We start from the raw sequence: 20319 nt of genomic DNA, 5'->3' as shown, positions 1-20319 counted from the left end.
TAAAATGAGATTTATTCCCTTAACTTCATCTATCCTTGGGTATGAATGGCACAAATGGTACTGCTCTATCTCCCTAAGTAGGGTGATTTAAGCTATTTAACCTCTGGTTAAGGAGGAGAAGTGTAAACCATTTGTTCTTTTAAAAATATTTTTATTGATTTTTTTTTTTTTTATGAAAGAGAGGAAGGGAGAGATAAACATCTATGAGAGAGTGAAACATTGAGCAACTGCCTCCTGCATGCCTCCTGCCAGGGATTGAGCCCACAACCTGGGCATGTGGCCTGAACAGAAATCGAACTGGCAACCTTTAGGTGCCTGGGATGACACTGAGCCCACTGAGCCACACCAGTGAGGGCTAAATTATGTATTCGTAAGTGTCCTTGATTTAGGGAAGATAGGACTTACTAGATGGCTATAAACTGCTTGGATATTTAACTATGTCTCAGTTTTCCTATTCCACTTGCCAAGGGATTTTTCTAGCTTCTTACTATCCTGCCTCAATATGATCATTGACATAAAAATTCAGAGACATCAGCTGACAAAGCTACTAAGACTAATAAACATTTGCACAGGTGGTAGAATACAACATTACACAAAAACAATTTTCTTTATTCATAATAACAACAAAGACTATAAAATTTCTAGAAACAAACTTCACAAGAATTGTGCAAATCTACGTGAATTTTTGTGTGTAAAGATATAAAAACCTATATTCATGAGATGTGTTTCTGAATAAGAAGACTCATGACTTTGAAAATTTTAAAATAAAGAGAGGAAATATATTACAAAGTTATAATAAGTATGGTATAGCATAGAAACTAGCACATAGCTAATAAAATAGATGAGAATGCTAAAAAAGACAAACCCACAAATTAATTTTTGATTAATGGTGGCTCTTTAAAGTAGTGGAGAAAGAATATAATTACTCAATAAGTGATATTGGGGCAACTGGCTAACCATTTGGCAAAAAGTAAAGTGAAAGCAAAGTGAAGATCCCTATCTCAATCCATTTAGAAGTATAAATTAGAGATTGCAAATTTACATACCATTTTTGAGTGTAGTTTGGCAATATGTATCAAAATTTGAAATTTCCATAATTTCTTATTGAACAATTCAATTTCTTAGAATTAAAGGAGGTACATGGATAAATGTACAGAAATGTCAATACAAGAATGTTTATTGCTGCATTGTTTGAAATAGTGAAAAATTGAAAACTACTTAAATGTCTGTAGCACATACAAACTATGGAATGCCATGAGTCTTTAAAATGATGATTTTAAAATGATGAAATAGATTTATATGTATTGTAATAAAGAATATCCACATCGTATTAAGTTAAAATAATACCATGTTTTAAATCTGTAGGTATTCTTTGATTGTTTTTTTTTTTTTTTTTTTTTTTTTTAATGTTTGAAGGTATAGAAAAGACCAGGTTCAATAACAAATTGTTTCTTTTTCATTTCCAATAGGTAGAGTCTACTTTTTAACTAGAAAATGCTTCCCCTCTCTTAGCTCTTTCACTCAGGTAACTTCAACAGAAGTACATCCTTAAACTTCTTGTGGGGAGGGGAACAGACACCTATCCTAGGTAAGTATGCTCTCATGGAACCCTGCACTTGCCATGCTACCTATAAACCATACTGCACCTTCTTATTGATCTAAATTACTTTTTGTTTCCCCCCCCCCCCCCATTAGATTCTAATCTAAGCCTCAGGAGGTCAATCTTGTCCACTCGAGAGCCTAGCACAGTATCTGGCCAACAACCTTCACTTGAGCTCTTGCTGTATGTCATATAGCATGCTAGGCACTTTAAGTGACATCACTACACCCTTAGGTAGATACTATTATCATCTCCATTCTGAAGATGAGAAACTGAGTCCGGTAGTGAAGCCTGTCCCAAATGCCACTGCTTGCATTGGGATCAGTTCCCAGGCCTGTGTGGCTCTTGGCCACCACGCTCAGTACACGGCGACCAATAACTATCGGAGAAAATACAACCAACCGTGGCCCGAGGATCTTTTGATGGGGATGTTGCCATGGTGATTTAGCACTACTAGAGCCCTTTAAACTTCATTACAATCCAGACACTCGCCAGCTCCTCGCATTACTACCAGCCTGCCGAGTTCGGAAGGGAGCGGTAGGGGCGGGGCGGCTTCCGGGGGCGGGGCGGGGTCAGCGCTCCGGGCGGAAGTCGGGAGGTTCGGTGCTCCGAAGACGCTGGCTTGTGACACAGAGGCGGGAGAAGGAAGGCCTGCTGGAAGGTTGCCTCTCCATCCCTTCGGTCCCGAGAACCCTTGGGAAAAACAACAACACCGGTCCGCGGCAAGCCCCTTCCCCCAGGCTCTCTCCGCTCGATTTCGCCACCGTTATGTGGGAAGCGAATCCGGTGAGTAGCCGGGCGGGACGGGGCGGACCCAAGGGGCGGGGCTGGTGGGAGAGGGGCGGGAGGGGGTTTCCGGGAACCGCTCCCCCTCACCTGCTTCAGGCTGGATCTTGAGTTCCGGCACTACCTTTGAGAGGTGGAAATGGCCTGGTGGGTTTTCCAACGTGGTATTGCTTTCCCATTAGTTGCTTATTTTACTTGCTGTGGTTTCTCCGCTTTCCTCCCTTCATCCTTTTAAACTCTGTTTTGCTTTCTAATTGGAGTTATGGGGCTTCGGACCTGTTACTCTTCCTTTGCTTTAGGTGTACTTGTCAGTCCCACTTCCCTAAAGCTAGGGGATTCGACCCTCGGGTCTTGAATGGGCCTGGAAGGAACTGTCACTACTTCCCTTTTTGGGGAACAGTCATTTAAAACTTGGGGGACCGAGGTTATGTTCTAAGCCTCTCGATTGTGAAGTTCTTAGATATTTCTTTTTCAGTGGACTGAAGTGATGACCTGGAATGTTTCAACTGCAAGTTTTGTCTCCCACGTATGATTCCGGTATATGCATTATGCCTGCATGTATTTTTGTCTGTTTTGCTTTTATATATTTATTTAATGTGCAGCCCTCAAAGAGTGCAATCTCTTTGCCAAGAATATTCCATTAATCTCTTGTTAGAGTTGAAATTACTTTGTAACATGGCAAATGTAAACTGTTGATGCCTTATGAGTTGACTGGGGGAAATGGCAGAATCACATTTCAACAAATGGTTGGACTAAATATGTGAAACTACTCCATATGCAGAGATATCTGCCTAAATTTACTTTATAACCCTGTGTCCATACTCTCAAAAACTTTTTAATGTAATTAATATTTTCCTTTCATTTCCAGAATATATTTCCAGATAAATTGGAGAGTTTATCAGTTAATTCAGTTGGATTTTTAAAAAATATGTTTTTATTGATTTTAGAGAGCGAAAGGGAGAGGGGTAGAGAGATAGACACATAGATAAGGGAGAAACATAGATCGCAGCCTCCTGGATTGAGCCCACAACACAGGCATGTGCCCTGACTGGATATGGAATTAGTGACCTCTTGGCTCATGGTTGGATGCTCAACCACTGAGCCACATCAGCCAGGCTAATTTATTATTTTTTTAAAGTTTTTATCCAACCGAAACTAGTCTGTGAGTACGCATTTTTTGGTTGCCTGTTGTTCTATCCCAGTTCATCATGTAACAGTGGTCATCTGAGATTTATTTATTTATTTATTTTGTTCATACTATAGCCCTCTATACTAGGCTACATCAGAGAAAGTAGTTGCTGGTATTTGGTTTTAGCAAAAATAATTTAGAAAAATGAGAATTTGCTCTCTATATATTCAGTTTCCTGTCATCAACAATCTTCATTTTGTAGTGTGTGTGTGTGTGTGTGTGTGTGTTCAGTTTGTATTGGCAGTCTTTCTTGTCTTGATTTCTCTGTAACAAACGTTTTAGTCACCCAGATACATGACTTGCTTAAAGGCACATGTTTTAAGTCCTTCACTATATCCTAGCTCTCTGTGGGCGGGGAGTTTTGTCTGTTTTGTTTGCTGTGGTGTCCTCAGTCAGAGAATGGAGCCTGGCACACTTAGTAGGCACTCAATAAATATTTGTTGAATTAATAAAGGTGTTTGTGCTAGAGAGAGTCCTTTGCTTTCACTATTCTCCCTCCTCCATCACATACACATCAGCATTTGCTGTTGGGTCATTTGTATGTTTGTGAGGATTATAAAGGCATTAATGAGTCTCATTTATGTGGTCGGTTATATCATTATCTCGATTCTTTGTAAGAAATGCTGTTTTCTTTGTAATAACCCTAACAATTTTGCTTGATTTCAGTAGAGTAGACTGACTTTAGTCAAAAGTACTGACCTTCTGCATAGTACCCCTTATATACTACCATAATATGCCTTAATGCTACCAGATTTGCTTACTTACTGATGTTGTTTTTCTTCCTCTAAACCGTATGAATGCTGACAACAAAGACAGTTTAGTTTTTAAAAATACAGTCAACATTCTGCATATGGATTTCTCTAGTAATTCATTAATTTCTTTTATTAAGAAGAGGCATCTGGATAGTCCAGCTGTGCTTATCGAATGAAATTAATGTTACTGTAAGCCAAACAATTGGGAAGATTTTTAAAAACCCAATGATCTTAAAGGTAAATGCAAATAACTTTTGCATTACTCGTCAATTTAAATCACTGTTTACTATTTCTTTCCATTGAATGAGAGAATAAATTCTTCTATATGAAGAAAGGGAATTGACTTAATTGCCTAGTTTCTCGTCTTTTTGTTAGTAACCATGACTTTACTATTCCACCTATGATCTGCAAATTCACCTTCTGTGTGATACTGTGAGGAAATATACCCCAGGTAATGGGTAGTTTTACTGTAAACATCTTTGCCTCAGGCACTTTTGTTACAAACATTTCACAGCAAACATTTTCATCACACAGCTAATGGGTTGAAAGGCAGTTTCACCATAAAATATAAAATAGTTGACAGCTCAGTTTCCTTTCCTCATTGATGAGTCATCCACTTTCAGCAGACAAATATTTAAGCTGGTTGTCAGTTTGGTTTCGTTTCTCCATTACCATAGTTTTTGCAGCACTCCCATTTTTATATTATATAGCTCTTAGCCGGATTGCATACTATACTCCAGTGACAAAGTTCTCACAACTCTTCTATTTTTATATTATAGAAATCTTAGCCAAGTTGCACACTATACTAGAAAATGATAACGTATCAGTTATTGCATATTTTTCTGTGAGCACTGTCATCCCTCCCACCTATGAAAACCAAGTTTACCAAGCTATGGCAAACATAAGAGAGATGGCTACTAATTCATAACAGTCTTTAAGAACATTATTAAGCCGAAACCGGTTTGGCCCAGTGGATAGAGCGTCAGCCTGTGGACTGAAAGGTCCCGGGTTCTATTCCGGTCAAGGGCATGTACCTTGGTTGCGGGCATATTCCCAGTAGGGGTGTGCAAGAGGCAGCTGATTGATGATTCTCTCTCATCGATGTTTCTAATTATCCCTCTCTATTCCTCTCTGTAAAAAAATCAATAAAATATATATATATTTTTAAAAAAAGAACATTATTAATTCTGCAGTTGGAAATTGATACCTCTCTTAATGAAGGAAGAAATTTTAGTGATAGAAGAAGTGCAATGCTGAATAAGGAGACAAATCAACAAGCAAGCAAAGTGCACTATAAATAAAATACTTCAAAGACAATGTATTTTCAGTTTTACAAAATGAAAATTTTATTTAAGAACATAATTTTATTTTTCCTGGAAGTCATGAGGTCAGTGATGATTCTACCGAAGCCCGCCCCTGACCAGGCACCTTGAGGTAGACAGAGTGTCCCTGCTAAGGCAGAGCAGGTTGACGGAAGCGGCAGGCACACTCAGTTCTGATACGAGCTCTTGGCAGTTCTCTGTCCACCCGGTGAAGGTAGCCCTTGACTAATGTCCTCATTTAGGGAAGTGGCAACATCTCTAGAAAGGAGTTGGAAGGGTTTATCCTGCCTTTCTCTGTCTCCTTGTCATTCGTCTCACCCTCTCTGCTGGGATGGAGATAATTAGACCAGTATCATATATGGGGGAGTTTTAGCTTCTCTCTTTCACACTGAGTGGAAATGAAAAACAGCAAACATCTGTTCAAGATGACAAACCATCTATTAGAATAATATGACCTTACTTTATACAAAGTAATAAGCTCTTGTAAAATCCCTTTGCATTTCTCAACTCGTACTGTTAGGATAATCTGATGGGTTAGCTAAGGGAGGGGAGATGGCTTTGCCGAGAACACTCAGGTGAGTAAGCAGCAGAACTCTGTCAGTTCCCGTGTCCTCTTTCACCCCATTCCATTGCTTGGTGGTAGCCGTGGGAACGGTTGTGTGCCTGAGCCATGCTTTACCTGCTGAGCCACCATTTTCTCCGTTCTTTCATATTCAGAGCTGCTTCCACACTCCCTTGCACTATGATTCCATCTCCTTTTTTGTCAAACTTTTTGAAAGAATAGTCATATTTTTTATCATTCTTACTCATATCTCAGCTCCTCCAGCCCTACTTCTGCTCCTAACCCTTACTTGCTAGGAGGTCACAAAGTGCTTTTGAATCACTACATACAGTGGCAATATTTACGTCTTCAACCTCTTCTTTTTTCTGTTACATTAATGCCATTAGAAGTGTTTCTCATAATCCCTTCCTCCCCCCCGCCCCCCCGACCCCGAGATTGTATTCCTTTGGCTTTCTTCTTTCTATGATTTATCATGGAATTATAATTTTGTCTTAGCTGTACTGCCTTCTTTTACCCCTGAAACGTTCTCCCTTAACCTTTTGTTGTTGTTCCTCTCAGCACATTGTTTTGTTGAGCTCCATGGCTCCAGCTCTCACCCTGGTGAATACATCTGCCGAATGTGCACCTATAGCTGTGACCCCTCCAACTGGGAGGTGGACAGTTCTGGTGGCCCCCTGACAGTTCAGAATTAGTATGTGTAAAGCAGACTCACTCAGTCAATGATTTATTATTTCACTCAGTCAACAAATATTTAGTAATGTATCTGGTACACGCAAAACACCATTCTAAACACTGGGAGGGAGGTTACAAACCTGAGTCAAATCAAAGCCTGCCTCTCAGGGGTCTTGTAATATACTTTAGCGGGGAAAGTGATACCAGAGGGTATCTGGCGGCAGCAAGGAGAGAGGGCGGTGGGACTAGGAAGGTTTACATTTGAGCTAGGTGTTCAAGTTATAAAAGTAGGTGTATGGGAAGGTCAAAGGAAGCAAAATGATCAAAGCCCATGGAAGTGAAAGAGAATGGCAAGTACAGTTTGGACAAAATGAAGGGAAGTGGAGAAGATGTAAAGGCTCTAAAGAGTAAAGGCTCTAATGAGTAAAGGCTCAGTATTGGCATCTTCAGAGAATGAGGATGGAGGGGTTGTGGGCAGTGGTAATGAACATCTATGTAGTATCTTCTGAGTCAGCTGGTGTGTTTTATAGACATACCCTCAAGTTCGGAGGAGGATATGTGTCTGGAAATGAAAGTTCTATAGAGAACATAGGGTCTGTGCAGATGGGTTCTTAGTACCAACATACAGTCAGGGGCTCATGTACTGATATCTTAATCTTGACATTCTTTGTAATTGTTCTAACACTGGAGTTAGTTTGGCCAAGCTGAGGGTAAGTGTGACATGCCAGTGTTTGGTGGCTGGGCGTAGTGCTAAACAGAGTATGCCCAAACTTAGGTCATCTTACACTTCCGTGGGGTAGGAATTAATAAGTTATTAGTCTCATTTTTTTAGTGACAATTCTAAGGGCCAAGGTTTGGCCAACTTTCTGGATAAGGACAAAGAGAGATTTTAAATTTAGAATTTTCTTGCTCCAAACACATACTATTTCCAATCTAACTTAGGATATAAGATTTAAAATAAGTAAAAAAGGACCTGTGAGGGAAGTCACAGAGGGTCAGAGATAAAGGAAAGATTCTGAGCTAGAAAAAGTCAGGACAATTTTGTAGCACCCATGTTTTTAGAACTTTTTTGTAGTGGTATAACACCTGAGCAGAGTAGAGAAAGAAGGTGGCCTTCCCAGGGAGAACAGTGTGGGATAAAGCTGGAGGCATATGCTTGCAGTAGAGGTTTCAGGGAAGGGATGCGATGAGATGTTCAGTGTGACCCACTGGGCCTAAACGCTCAGGCAGAATGGGGAGGTGCTCATGCAGCTCACTCTCTGAGAGTTCCCTGCTTTTGAAATTATGCCTAATGGATCTCATTTATTTACTGAGCACCTACTATATGCCAGGGTTTACAGTGGTGAACAGAACAGACTAGACCCCAGGACTCAATGGGTTTTCTGTCTGGTGCAGGAAAGCAGACATTAAGTCAATAATTACACAAATAACATTTAACCACAGTTGTAGAAGCTCTAAAAGAAAAAAGAGTACCAAGGCAATGTCTAACGAGAAGAGCTGGTACGAGGCTGGAAGGTCAGGTAAAGCCACTGTTACAGAGATCTGGACTGAACTAGAGTTACCGAGGTAAAGGCTGGTTGGAAGGCAAAGAGGGCTATTCCAACAGCAGAAATGGTGTGCACAAAAGCCCTGAGGCAGAGGGAGTTTGGTGTGTGAGGAACAGAGAGAAGTTACGCATGGCTGGAACACAGTGAACCAGGAGACGAGGCCAGTGGTTAGGTAGGAACTAGGCTATGCCAGGCTTTGTGGCATACATTTAGGATTCTTTTTAAAGGAGTTGGAAGCCATTAAAGGATTTTAAATAGGAAGTGACATGAACATGTTTGTTTTTATTTTTTTATTTTATTTATTTATTTTTAAAATATATTTTATTGATTTTTTTTATAAAGAGGAAGGGAGACAGGGAGATGGATAGAGAGTTAGAAACATTGATCAGCTGCTTCCTGAACACCCCACAACCAATGTACATGCCCTTGACCGGTACCGAACCTGGGACCCCTCAGTCCGCAGGCCGACGCTCTATCCACTGAGCCAAACCAATTTCGGCAACATGTTTGTTTTTAAAAAGACCATTCTGGTTGCTGTATAGAAAATGAGTTGTGTATTAGAGAGTGATAGTCAGGATAATGGCCTCCCTATTTTATTCTAATCCTTGGAAATGTGTTAGATTACAAGGCAAAGGGGAATTAAGATCTCTAACTAGCTGACCTTAGGATAGGGTGGCTATTTTGGACTAATATAGGTGGGTGCAATGTAATCACAAGCGTTCTTACAAGAGGAATATGGAGGCAGAAGAAATGCACTAGAGGGAGATGTAACTGTGGAAGAATAGGCAAAGAGAGATAATGTTGCTGGTTTTGGCTATGAAGTTGGGGGAAGGGGCGAGGGGCATAAGGCAAGCAACATGGGTAGCTTCTAGTAGCTGGAAAAGCCAAGGAAGTAGATTCCTCTGTACAGCCTCCAGAAAGGAATCAAGCCCCCCTTGAATTTAGCCCACTGAGTCCCATATCAGGCTTCTACAGAACTGTAAGGTAATACATTTGTGTTGCTTACGTTTGTTGTCATTTGTTCCAGCAGCAATTGAAAACTTGACAGAAGTGCGTCAGAAAGGCTGCTGGAAGACCACTTACAAAGCCGTAGTCTAGTCCTGGGTGGAGATGAAGGTACTTGGACTGAGTAGGTGGAAGTGGAGGGAGAGCAGAGTGAATCAGTTCAAGCTGCATTTGGTGAGTGTTAGGTCCCTGGCCACCAGGAAGGAAATGTTTTCATGGAGATGGGGTGATTGGGAAAAGGGGAGAGATGGTAGAGATAAAAAGCTTGGAGCCTATTACAGGGTTAATGTGCCTGTGAGGCATTCAAGTAATGACGTCAGAGAGACAGGTAGGTGAGAGGAAGAGGCCAGAGGAGAAATGCAGTTTGGGTCTCAGCCTTTAGAGATGGCTTTTGCAATCATGGGGGTAAGTGTGACCCCTGGGAAAGTGTTTGTCAAACTTTCTGACTCCTGACTCATTCAGACACCAATTTAAACAGTAAAGCAGTATTTTAAAAATTAGTGGTTTGTATTTTCATTGAAAAAGATATTTTTTGCAGCCTCTTACAAAGTGTGCAACTAGCTTAAGATATAGATTAGACTCAGCAGTTTGATTTTTTTTTAACCCAATATGTCTACTAAATTAGGAGCCGTCATGCTATAATCAGAGATTGTCAAGATTTGCAACTGGTATTTGCTGGATGTCAGATGTTATAGAATATCAAGATCACATACAGACTGAGAAATTATGGGAAGATTTCTCCCTGAAGACCATTCCTAGTGCTCTATGAGTTGCCAAATTGACATGCTGATAATATTAAATAACTGTGGGGATGAAGGTTTCAGGCAGCCTGAGTGTTTGGAAGAAAGGAGGAAAGATATTAATCATTCTTTGATTATTTTAGTCTCTGGAAAACACCTGTTTATGTTTTGTTGTAACAGGTGGCTCTGTTCTATATGTACTTATAATGATAATGATGATAATAAAACCAGTCTCATTCTCTGGTGAGTAAAGAAAACCATCAGATTCTGAGAAGAAATCATGTTCTAGCAGTTGAGCTGTTTGGTGACTTTGAAATATCTGGTATCTATTAATCAGCATTAAAAACTGGGGTATTTTGACCTTGAAGTAATGGGTTCAGGTTATTTAAGATGCTGAGAATATGTCAGCGATACGTAAGCAGGCCTCTAGAAACCAAGAAAGATTTTATTGGTATAATTAGCATCATGACGAAATGTTTTTGTCTTTGTCCTCTTCTCAGAAACTTATCAGCACCTTTTTTCCCTTGACAGCCAGCAAACTTAAGTGGGAGGAGTAATTTTGCAAACACTGCCATTTTTTCTTACAGCTTCTGAGAGCACATACTCTGAATGTGCCGGCACTAATTTTCATTATTTCCTTCAACACACAGCTACAATTAGGAGCATATTAAGCATATTATTACTTTTAACTGTTCCATGTTTGTAACATCTTTTAGTAATACAACACCTTTTTTGCTATTTGTATAGCTGTGCTCAGACAGTTTTGAATGTTGCACCCTTTTCAGCCTGTGTCACACACACAGCACACAAAAATACTGTCTAAATGAATACTCATTCCCCATAGTGAGTTCTCATTGATAAGCAGAACGAAGCAATGTTGAGTACTTGTACCTCCTTATATACTGTATATACAAGGTGGGGCAAAAGTAAGTTTACAGTTGTTCATATGGAAAATAATGCAATAATTAATAAGTAATAATACAAGAATAAATTCTGTGTTTTGCATACTCACAACTGTAAACTTGCTGTTGCTCCACTGTATTTTCTTTGAAGTGTCTACTTAAATGCACTTTAAAAAAAATTGAGCCATTTATCATATAAAAAGCAAATAGCAAGATGATAAACCTAACCATATCAATAATTATACCATAATAAATGCTCTAAACACCCCAATTAGAGGGCAGTTGTTAGACTGGATTAAAAAAGCAATGCCCAACTATATGTTGTGTCCAAGAAGCACACTTTGAATATAAAGGCAAAATAGGATAAAAATAAATGGGAGGAGAAGGCTTCGAGGCATATTAGTGTTAAAGTAGATTCCAGGTGTAATGATTCTGGGGTAATGAACACCACTTCCTAGTGATAAAGAGGCCAGGGAATTAATAACAATCCTAAACATTTACACCCCTAATAATAGAGCTTCAAGATTCATGAAGTAAAACTAATAAGAAACAATAGACTAATTTCATTATAGTTGGAGACTTAAATTCTCTATTATTGATAAAATAAGTATAGAAATGAGTAAGGATATAGCAAACTATTACACTAATACCGTGTTTCCCTGAAAATAAGACATCCTCCGAAAATAAGACCTAGCGCAACCTTGGGAGAAAAAATTAATATAAGACACTGTCTTATTTTCGGGGAAACAGGGTAGCAACAATATTGACCAACTTGACTGAATTGACACTTAAAAACCATTATAATCCAACAACAGCTAAATACACTTTTTTTTTTTCAACTACTCAAAGAGCATTTAACAAGATAGGCCATATTCTGGGCCATAAAACAAGTCTCAGAAAGTTTAAAAGGAACCAAATCATAAAGTGTTCTATCTGATCAAAATGGAATTAAATTAGAAATCAATAGAAGAAAGACCTGTAAAATTCCCAAGATTTGGTAAATAAATAACACATTTTAAAATAAGCCATTGGTCAAAGAAATAAAAAAGGGGAAATAGTATGAAACAACATGTCAAATTTGTACTATGCTTCTAAAACAGTACTTAAGAGGAAATTTATAGCTAAACTAATGCCTACATTGAAAAAGTGTCACAAGTCAATGATTACAGCTTCCTCCTTAAGGAAGTAAAAAAGAAGAGAAAATTAAACTCAGGCAGGAGCAAGAAAATAAAAGTTTAGAATGGAAATTATCACGAAAAATAACAGAGAAAATCAATAAAACCTAAAGCACTTTTCTCCTGATCTCTCTGGTTTATCAATAGTATTGTTGTTGAAAAATTGATACTATTGATAAATACTATTGATAAACCAGAGAGATCAGGAGAAAAAGATTACAAATTACCAATAGTAAGAATAAGATAGGTAACTCTGGCCAGGTAACTCAGTTGGTTTAGACTCTACAGCAGCAGTTCTCAACTTGTGGGTCGAGACCCACAGGTTGAGACCGCTAGCAGGGTCGCCAAAGACCATCAGAAAACACAGATATTTACATTATGATTCATAACAGTAGCAAAATTACAGTAATGAAGTAGCAATGAAAATAATTTTATGGTTGGGGGGTCACCACAACATGAGGATTAAAGGGTCATGGCATTAGAAAGGTTGAGAACCACTGGTTTAGAGTGTGTCTCAATATGCCAAGTTGTGATTTCAATGCCTGGTCAGGGCACATACAAGAAGCAATCATTGAATGCATGAATAAATGGAACAATAACTCAGTGTTCTTCTCTCTTTCTCCCTCTTTCCCTTTCTTCCCCTCTTCCTCTCTCTCACTCTCTTCTTCCTTCCTTTCCTCTCTCCCTCCCTTCCTTCTTCTCTCTCACAAGTCAATAAATAAAATTTATTTTAAAAAAGGAACGAGCTCAGGCTGGTGTTTCTCAGTGGATAGAGTGTTGGCCCACTCACCGAAGGGCATGTACCTGGGTTGGGTTCTCTCCTCGGCCCTGGTCGGGCACATGTAGGAGACAACCATTCGATGTGTCTCATATAGGTGTTTCTCTTTCCCCTTACCTCCCTTCCACACTCTCTCAAAATCAATGGAGAAAATATTCTCAGGTGAGGATTAACAAAAAAGGGAAGGGAAGGAACGGGAAGGGAAAGGAGGAAGGGAGGAGGAAGGAAGAAAAAAAGGAGGAAGGGAGGAAGAAAGGAGGAAGGGAGAAAGGAAGGGAGAAAGGAGGGAGGGAGGGAGGAAGATAGGAAAAGAAAAGAATGAGACAGGTAATATCACTACATCCTATATAATAAAAGCCTAATATGCAAATTGTCCCCTTGACGGAGAGTTTGACCACTCACTATGACTGCTGACTTCAAGGGGGCGACACGGAACATGGGTGTCAGTGACTTGGCACTGGCAGCGGGCAGCAGTGGAGGTGCTGCTGGCTTTGATGGTCTCCAGCAAGAGTGGGACTGTGGCGGGATGGTGGAGCAGGTGAACAGGCAGTGCCAGGCCAAGGTGTGTGCGAGTGGGGCCCCATTACCCCGCCGATCACCCCATTGACAGCGACCAGCGGCAGGGGGCAGGGCTGCTGCCTGGCTCCCAGGCATTGAGGGAGCCAGGTGAGGGCCCGATAGCCCCATCTGTTGCCCTACAGACGGCGACCAGTGGTGGTGGAGGGAAGTGGGGCTGCTGCCCAGCTTCTGGGCAGTGAGGGAGCCAGGTTGGGGCGGGGGGGGTCCTATTGTCCCACAGACAGTGACCAGTAGTGGGAGATGGGGTTGCCACCTGGCTGCCAGATGCTGAGGGAGCTGGGTGGGGGCCCAATTGCCCCACCAATCACCCCACAGTGATGGCAGCAGGGAGCGGGACCACCACCTGGCTCCCAGGTGTTGACTTGCCGGGCAGGGGCCCTATGAATCAGGCAGAGAGGCTTGTGGTGGCTAGGGGCCCAGATGCTGCCCAGGCCCAGAGATCAGCTGGGACCTGCCCTTCCACACCAGACGTTCATGCTTCGATCGCCAACCAGGCCTAGGAACCGCACCTGTGAATGAATTTCGTGCACCAAACCTCTAGTATTCTATAAATATCCTATATAATAAAAGACTAATATGAAAATCGACCGAATGGCAGAACGACCAGTCACTGTGATGCGTTAGGGGCAGACACTCAACGCAGGAGCTTCCCCTTAGTGGTCAGTGTACTCCCACGGGGAGTGCCGCTCAGCCTGAAGCTGGCGAGTGCAGCCGCAGTTACAAGAGCCTCTCCTGCCTCCGCAGCAGCACTAAGGATGTCGGCCTGCTCCCTGGGAGTGAGGGGTTTAAGCAGGCAGTTGGACATCCCCTGAGAGCTCCCAGACTGTGAGAGGGCTCAGGCCAGGCTAAGGGACCCGACCCTGACCCCGAATGCATGAATTTCGTGCACTGAGCCTTTAGTTAAAGGGAATGTTATGAACAACAATGTCAATCAATATGACAAATGAAATGGGCATAACTGTTTCTAAGATGCAAACTACCAAAGCTACTTCAGGAAGAAATAAATAACATGGCTATCCTAATCTATTGAAGAATTTGAATTTGTAAAAAAAAAAAGCCTATACACAAAGAAAACTTCAGTTGCAGATGGTTTCACTGGTGAATTCTAACATTTGAGGAAGAAATAAAATCAATTCTGCACAAATGTTTAGAAAATGGATGTGAAGGTAATATTTTACAACTCATTCTAAGAAGCTTTCAAAGAAAAGCTTCCAAAAGAAGTCAAAGATATTACAGGAAAACTACAGACCAATATCTCTAATGAACATAGATGCAAAAATTCTAAACAAAATTTTAGCCAATCAAGTGGAGCAATAAATAAGAAGGTTGTTGCATCATTATCAAATGGTGCTTATACCAAAAAATGCAAGGTTTAATATTTGAACAGCAATCAATGTAATTCACCATATAAACAAACTAAAATGAAAAACCATATAATCATTGCAGTGTTTTTAGAAAGAAACATTTTGTCGAAACAGGTTTGGCTCAGTGGATGGAGTGTCGCCCTGCAGACTGAAGGGTCCCAGGTTCAATTCCGGTCAAAGGCATGTACTTTAGTTGCGGGCACATCCCCAGTGGAGAGTGTGCAGGAGGCAGCTGATCAATGTTTCTCTCTGATCGATGTTTCTGACTCTCTCCCTTCCTCTCTGTAAAAAATCAATAATAATAATAATAATATATATATATAATCAATAATATATATGTAATATATATATATATATATTATATATTATTATTATTATTATTTTTTTTAAAAAAGAAACTTTTGACAAAATACAGGAAAAATCTCAAAAACCTGGGAATAGAAGAAAACTTGCTCAGCCTGATAAAGGAAGTGTGGGAAAGGGTTAACTCCGCAGTCTTGAGTAGCTCAAAACCTGTACAATCTCAAGAAAGTCCTGTTTCCATGACTGCTCTTTGCCTAGCACCAGGGAACTGAGCTCTTGAAATGGTTTGTCTAATGAGTGTATTTGTATGTTTGACACCTAGAGCCATGCTTTACCAGTTTGTTCAGATAGTTTATACTAACAGTGTGATTTATAGTGAATATCTGCTTTTCCTCTGGAGCTCTGGAACTTCAGCATATGCTCATGTGACTAACTCCCAGTAAAGACCCGGGACATCTAGGCTCAGGTAAGCATCTCTGGTTGGCAGCACTTTGCAGTAGTTGTCATACTGGTTGCTGGAAGAACTTACTGTGTTCTATGTGACTACTGGAAGAGAACACTTGGAAGCTTGTACATGTTTTCCTTTGACCTCAGTCCATGTGTTTGATCCCTTTGCTTATTTCACTCTGTATACTTTTGCTGTAATAAACTGTAACCATGAGTAGAACAGCATCTGAGTCCTGTGAGTCCTTCTGTGAGCCTGAGGGTGACCTTGGGGACCTCTGACACAAGGGGCATCTATGAAATACTTATGTAACATTAAACTTCATAGTGAAAGACTGAATACTTTCTCCTAAGATTAGGAACAAGGAAATGATGTTCATTCTTTATTTAGCATTCTACAAGAGATCATATTCAGTACAATAAGGCAAAAAAACAAAAACAAAAACACACAAAAAAAAGAATGGGCCATCTGTTAGAAGATACATAGATAGAGATAAATCTTCATATGGTAATGGTTTCATGTGTGTCAGAACTTACATATCTATATCATTTATATCTATATCCTATATAATACAGGTGTAATATGCTAAGTGTCTGACCAATCAGTTGACTGTTTGGTCGACTGCTCAACCAGTCACTATGACACCATTGACCACCAGGGCGCAGACACTCTGAGTGGTAGGTTAGCTTGCTGCTGGGGTCCGGCTGATTGGGACTTGGTGACAGGGCTGGACATGCCCTGGAGCCCTCCTGTGGTCCCTCCCCAGCCAGCTGGCCCCAATTGGGGTGGTCGTCCAACCTCCTGCAGTCCTTCCCCTGCTGGCCCCCATTGGCCCTGATCAGGACTGGGCAAGACGGCCTGATTGGTCCCGATTGCTGGCCAGGCTGAGGGGCCCCACCTGTGCACAAATTCATGCATTGGGCCTCTAGTACATAGATAGATAGATAGATAGATAGATAGATAGATAGATAGATGATAGATAGATAGATGATAAATAGATAATGCCTAAATACAAAATCAGATGGAATGTCCAAAAATATCCTAGAACTAAGAAGTGAGTTTAATAATGTTGCTGGATAAGGATCCATATTCAGAAATCAGTATATCTCTTTATATTAGCAACAGTCAGACATTTAAATTTTAAATGCAATTTTAGTTATAGTACTAGAGGCCCAGTGCATAAAAATTCATGCACTGGAGGGGGGGGTTCCTCAGCCCAGCCTGCCCCATCTCGCAGTCTAAGAGCCTTCAGAGGTGGGAGGTGATGCCCCCATCATACCTCTGCTGCTGCCACTGCTGGCAGCGTAAGCCTCAGCCAGCTCTGGTTACCTGCGCCTTGGGCTGGTGCTGGGTGGCTGGGTGGCTGAGGGCGGGTCTTGCTGCACTGTGCACCTGCCACCCCCTAGCTGGGGCTGAAAGGACTGGGGGACTCCAGCAGGACTTGAGGGGACTGGGCACCGCCATTTTGTGGCTATGGGTGCCACCATCTTTGTGAGGGCATGATGGTCAATTTGCAGTAAAGAGGGAAATGCAAACTGACCATCACACCCTCACAAAGATGGCAGCGCCCACAGCTAATAAGGAAGGACTATGTTAATTGACTGCCATGCCCTCAAAGATGGCGGTGGCCACAGCCACAAGATGGCAGTGCCCAGTCCCCTCAGCCTCACCGAGGCAGCAAGTGTGTGGCACGGCCGGGCTCACCCCCAGGTGGATCCAGCCACTTCGCATGCCTCCCTCCAAAGTCCCCCAACCCCCTCATCCCCCCAGCCACCCAGGGCCAGCCCAAGGTGCAGGCAAGGCTCAGATGGGAGTTACCCAACTGCCCAGAGTGGGACCAAGGCGCAGGCAAGCCTCAGATGGCAGCTGCCCAGCTGTCCAGGGCTACCTGAGGCTCAGGTAACCAGGGCCAGCGGAAGCTTGTGCTACTGGCAGTGGCAGCAGCAGAGTTATGATGGGGGCATCATTGCCTTGCCCTAATCGCCTGGTCAACTCCTGCCCCTGAGGGCTCTTGGACTGTGAGAGGGGTAAGCTGGGCTGAGGGACCTCCCTCCAGTACATGAATTTTCATGCACTGGGCCTCTAGTATGAAATACTTAGGCACCAATTTTGCATAATAGGTATGCAAGATTTGTACACTAAAATCTGTAAAATATTACTGAAAAAAATTATGACCTAAATAAGCCAAAAGACATACCTCCATATTGTTAAGATGCCAATTCACTTTAGACAGATTGCTAGACAATCCCTATCAAAACTGTAAGGACCTAAAATAGCTAAAGCAATTTTGAAAAGAAGAAATTTGGAGTGCTAGTACTACCTGATTTAAAGATTCAGTATGAACTATAGTAATCAAAGTAATCAAGCTATGGCATCATGATAGAGAAAACAATTTTTAAAAGAGAATAGAGAGTTCAAAAATAGACCCACAAATGTATAGTCAACTGATTTTTTTTTTTTTTTAATAAAGGTAAGATTCAGTGGAGAAATCACAGTTGTTTCAACAGTTGGAATAATTGAATATCCATAGGTGAAAAAAATGAACTTCAATACATACTTTGCACCACTTGTACAAACAAATTTAAAAGTGGATCATGGACCTAAATAGCAGTATAAATTATGTAAATTTATAGAAGAAAGCGTAAGAGAAAACTACATTTCTATAAGAAAACAATAAAAATATTTAAAAAAGAAATAAAAAAGTCTTTGTAACATTCAATGAGCAATGATCTTTTAGATCTGACTCCAGAACCATATCCATAAAAGAAAAAATTGATAAATTTGACTGCATAAAAATGAAAAAACATTTATGCAGCATAGAAAATATAGTCAATGATATTAAAATAACTATGTATGGTGCCAGTTGGGTACTGGAGATATCAGGGAGAATACTGATATATAAGTATATGATTGTTTAACCACTATGATGTACACCTGAAACTAATACAAAATAATGTTGAATGTAAATTAATTGAAAAATAAAATTTAAAATGTTTGCTGTTCAAAAATAGTGAAAAGAATGAAAATCTAAGCCACAGACTGGAGAAAATTTTTGTAAAAGCATATATCTGAAAAAGGATTTGCATTTAGATATAGTAGGAACTCTCAAAACTATAACCAAAAAGATAATAAAAATGAGTTAAGGATTTGAACAGACACTGCACAAAGAAGACAAATAGGTAGAAAATAAGTACATGAAAAGATGCTCAGCCTTACTCTTCATTAGGGAAATGCAAATTAAAACCACAGTGAGATATCACTACATTTCCATCTATTAGATTGGCTACCATTTAAAAGTCTGACTATACAAATTCTTGGTGAGGTTGTGGAGCTACTAAAACTTAACTCACTGTAGATGGGAATAAAAAATGATACATCGCTTTTTAAAAGTTTAGTTATTTCTTAGAATTTTAAGCACACATCTATCATGACTTAGCTATTGAACTCCTACATATTTACCCAAGAGAAAAGAAAGCATATGTTTATACAGACTTGTGCATAAAAATTATAGCAGCCTTATTAATAACAGTAAAACCTGGAAATAACCCAGGTGTTCACCAACAGGTAAAGGGATATACTGTGATATATCCATATAATGGAATACTGCTCAGCAGTACAAGGGAATTAACTCTTGATATACACAATAGAATGGTTGAATCTCAAAATAATCATACTGCCCTAGCTGGTTTGGCTCAGTGGATAGAGCGTCGGCCTGTTGACTGAAGGGTCCTGGGTTCGATTCCAGTCAAGGGCACATGCCTGGGTTACAGGCTTGATCCCCAGTGGGGGGAATGCAGTAAGCAGCCAATCAATGATTCTCTGTCATTGTTGATGCTTCTATCTCTCCCTTTATAAAATTAATAAAAATATATTTTAAAAATAATCATGCTGACTGAAAGAAGTCAGACAAAAATGGGTACATAAATATGATTCCATGTATATAAATCTTTAGAAAAGGCCAATTATAGTGACAGAAAGCTGATTAGTGGATGCAGGGGAAGGGCATGAAAAAATTTTTGGGTGATATATATGTTCATAATCTTTATATGGTAACATATATATATGTTCATAATCTTTAAAGTGTCAGAACTTATGAAATTGTACATTTTAAATGTAGTTTGTTGTTTGTCAGTAATACCTCAATAAAACTGTTAAAAAACATACTATTGTTTTCTAAGTCTAAAAACTAAAGTAACACAGTGTGGTCTCAAATGGGGGCACACTGCTGGCAGAATAGGAATAGATGAGGGAGCTTATGGGATTTGACCCTTATGTATTCCTAGAGACTTGCCTAGCTATCATCCCAATTTTTTCTAATGTATAAAGAAAAGCCTTTCAAGTAATTTATAATTTCTTATGAAGTTTCCTTTTGTCCACTATCTGTTCAGGCTTCTAACATCTTCTAGAATCTCTTTCTTCTTTTCTTCAGAATCTTTTGTTTCAGGTATCATTTTAGATTGACTATCATTTTTAACTTGGCCATAAGAGTCTAATTCTATGTTCCTTAGCTTTTAAAGGAATATTTTTATTTAGAAGTACTTCATATACCATAAAATTCATCCACTTTTATGTGTGTAATTTAATATTTTTAGTAGATT

General features: G+C 40.2%; 1 protein-coding gene across 4 annotated transcripts in view; it reads left to right on the top strand.

Moving 5' to 3' along the window:
- Positions 1-2172: 2172 nt before the first annotated feature.
- PARP11 (poly(ADP-ribose) polymerase family member 11) overlaps positions 2173-20319 on the top strand; it is a 52283-nt gene continuing 34136 nt past the window's right edge. For 2 of the 4 annotated variants that reach the window (XM_084880349.1, XM_084880350.1), the window contains exon 1: positions 2173-2386. Coding sequence is in view for 2 of the 4 variants with exons in the window: in XM_084880350.1 (XP_084736476.1) it covers positions 2369-2386 (18 nt within the window). In the remaining 2 variants the exon portion in view is untranslated. Of the gene's footprint in view, positions 2387-2445; positions 2534-9460; positions 9610-20319 lie in introns of those variants that run through there. The other 2 variants (XM_084880347.1, XM_084880348.1) reach the window with 2 other exon arrangements.

The sequence above is a fragment of the Pipistrellus hanaki genome (assembly GCF_964339955.1).
Source record: "Pipistrellus hanaki genome assembly, chromosome: 3".
NCBI lineage: Eukaryota > Metazoa > Chordata > Mammalia > Chiroptera > Vespertilionidae > Pipistrellus > Pipistrellus hanaki.
Note: the sequence above shows the minus strand (reverse complement) of the source record. Positions and strands in the feature narration are given on the sequence as shown.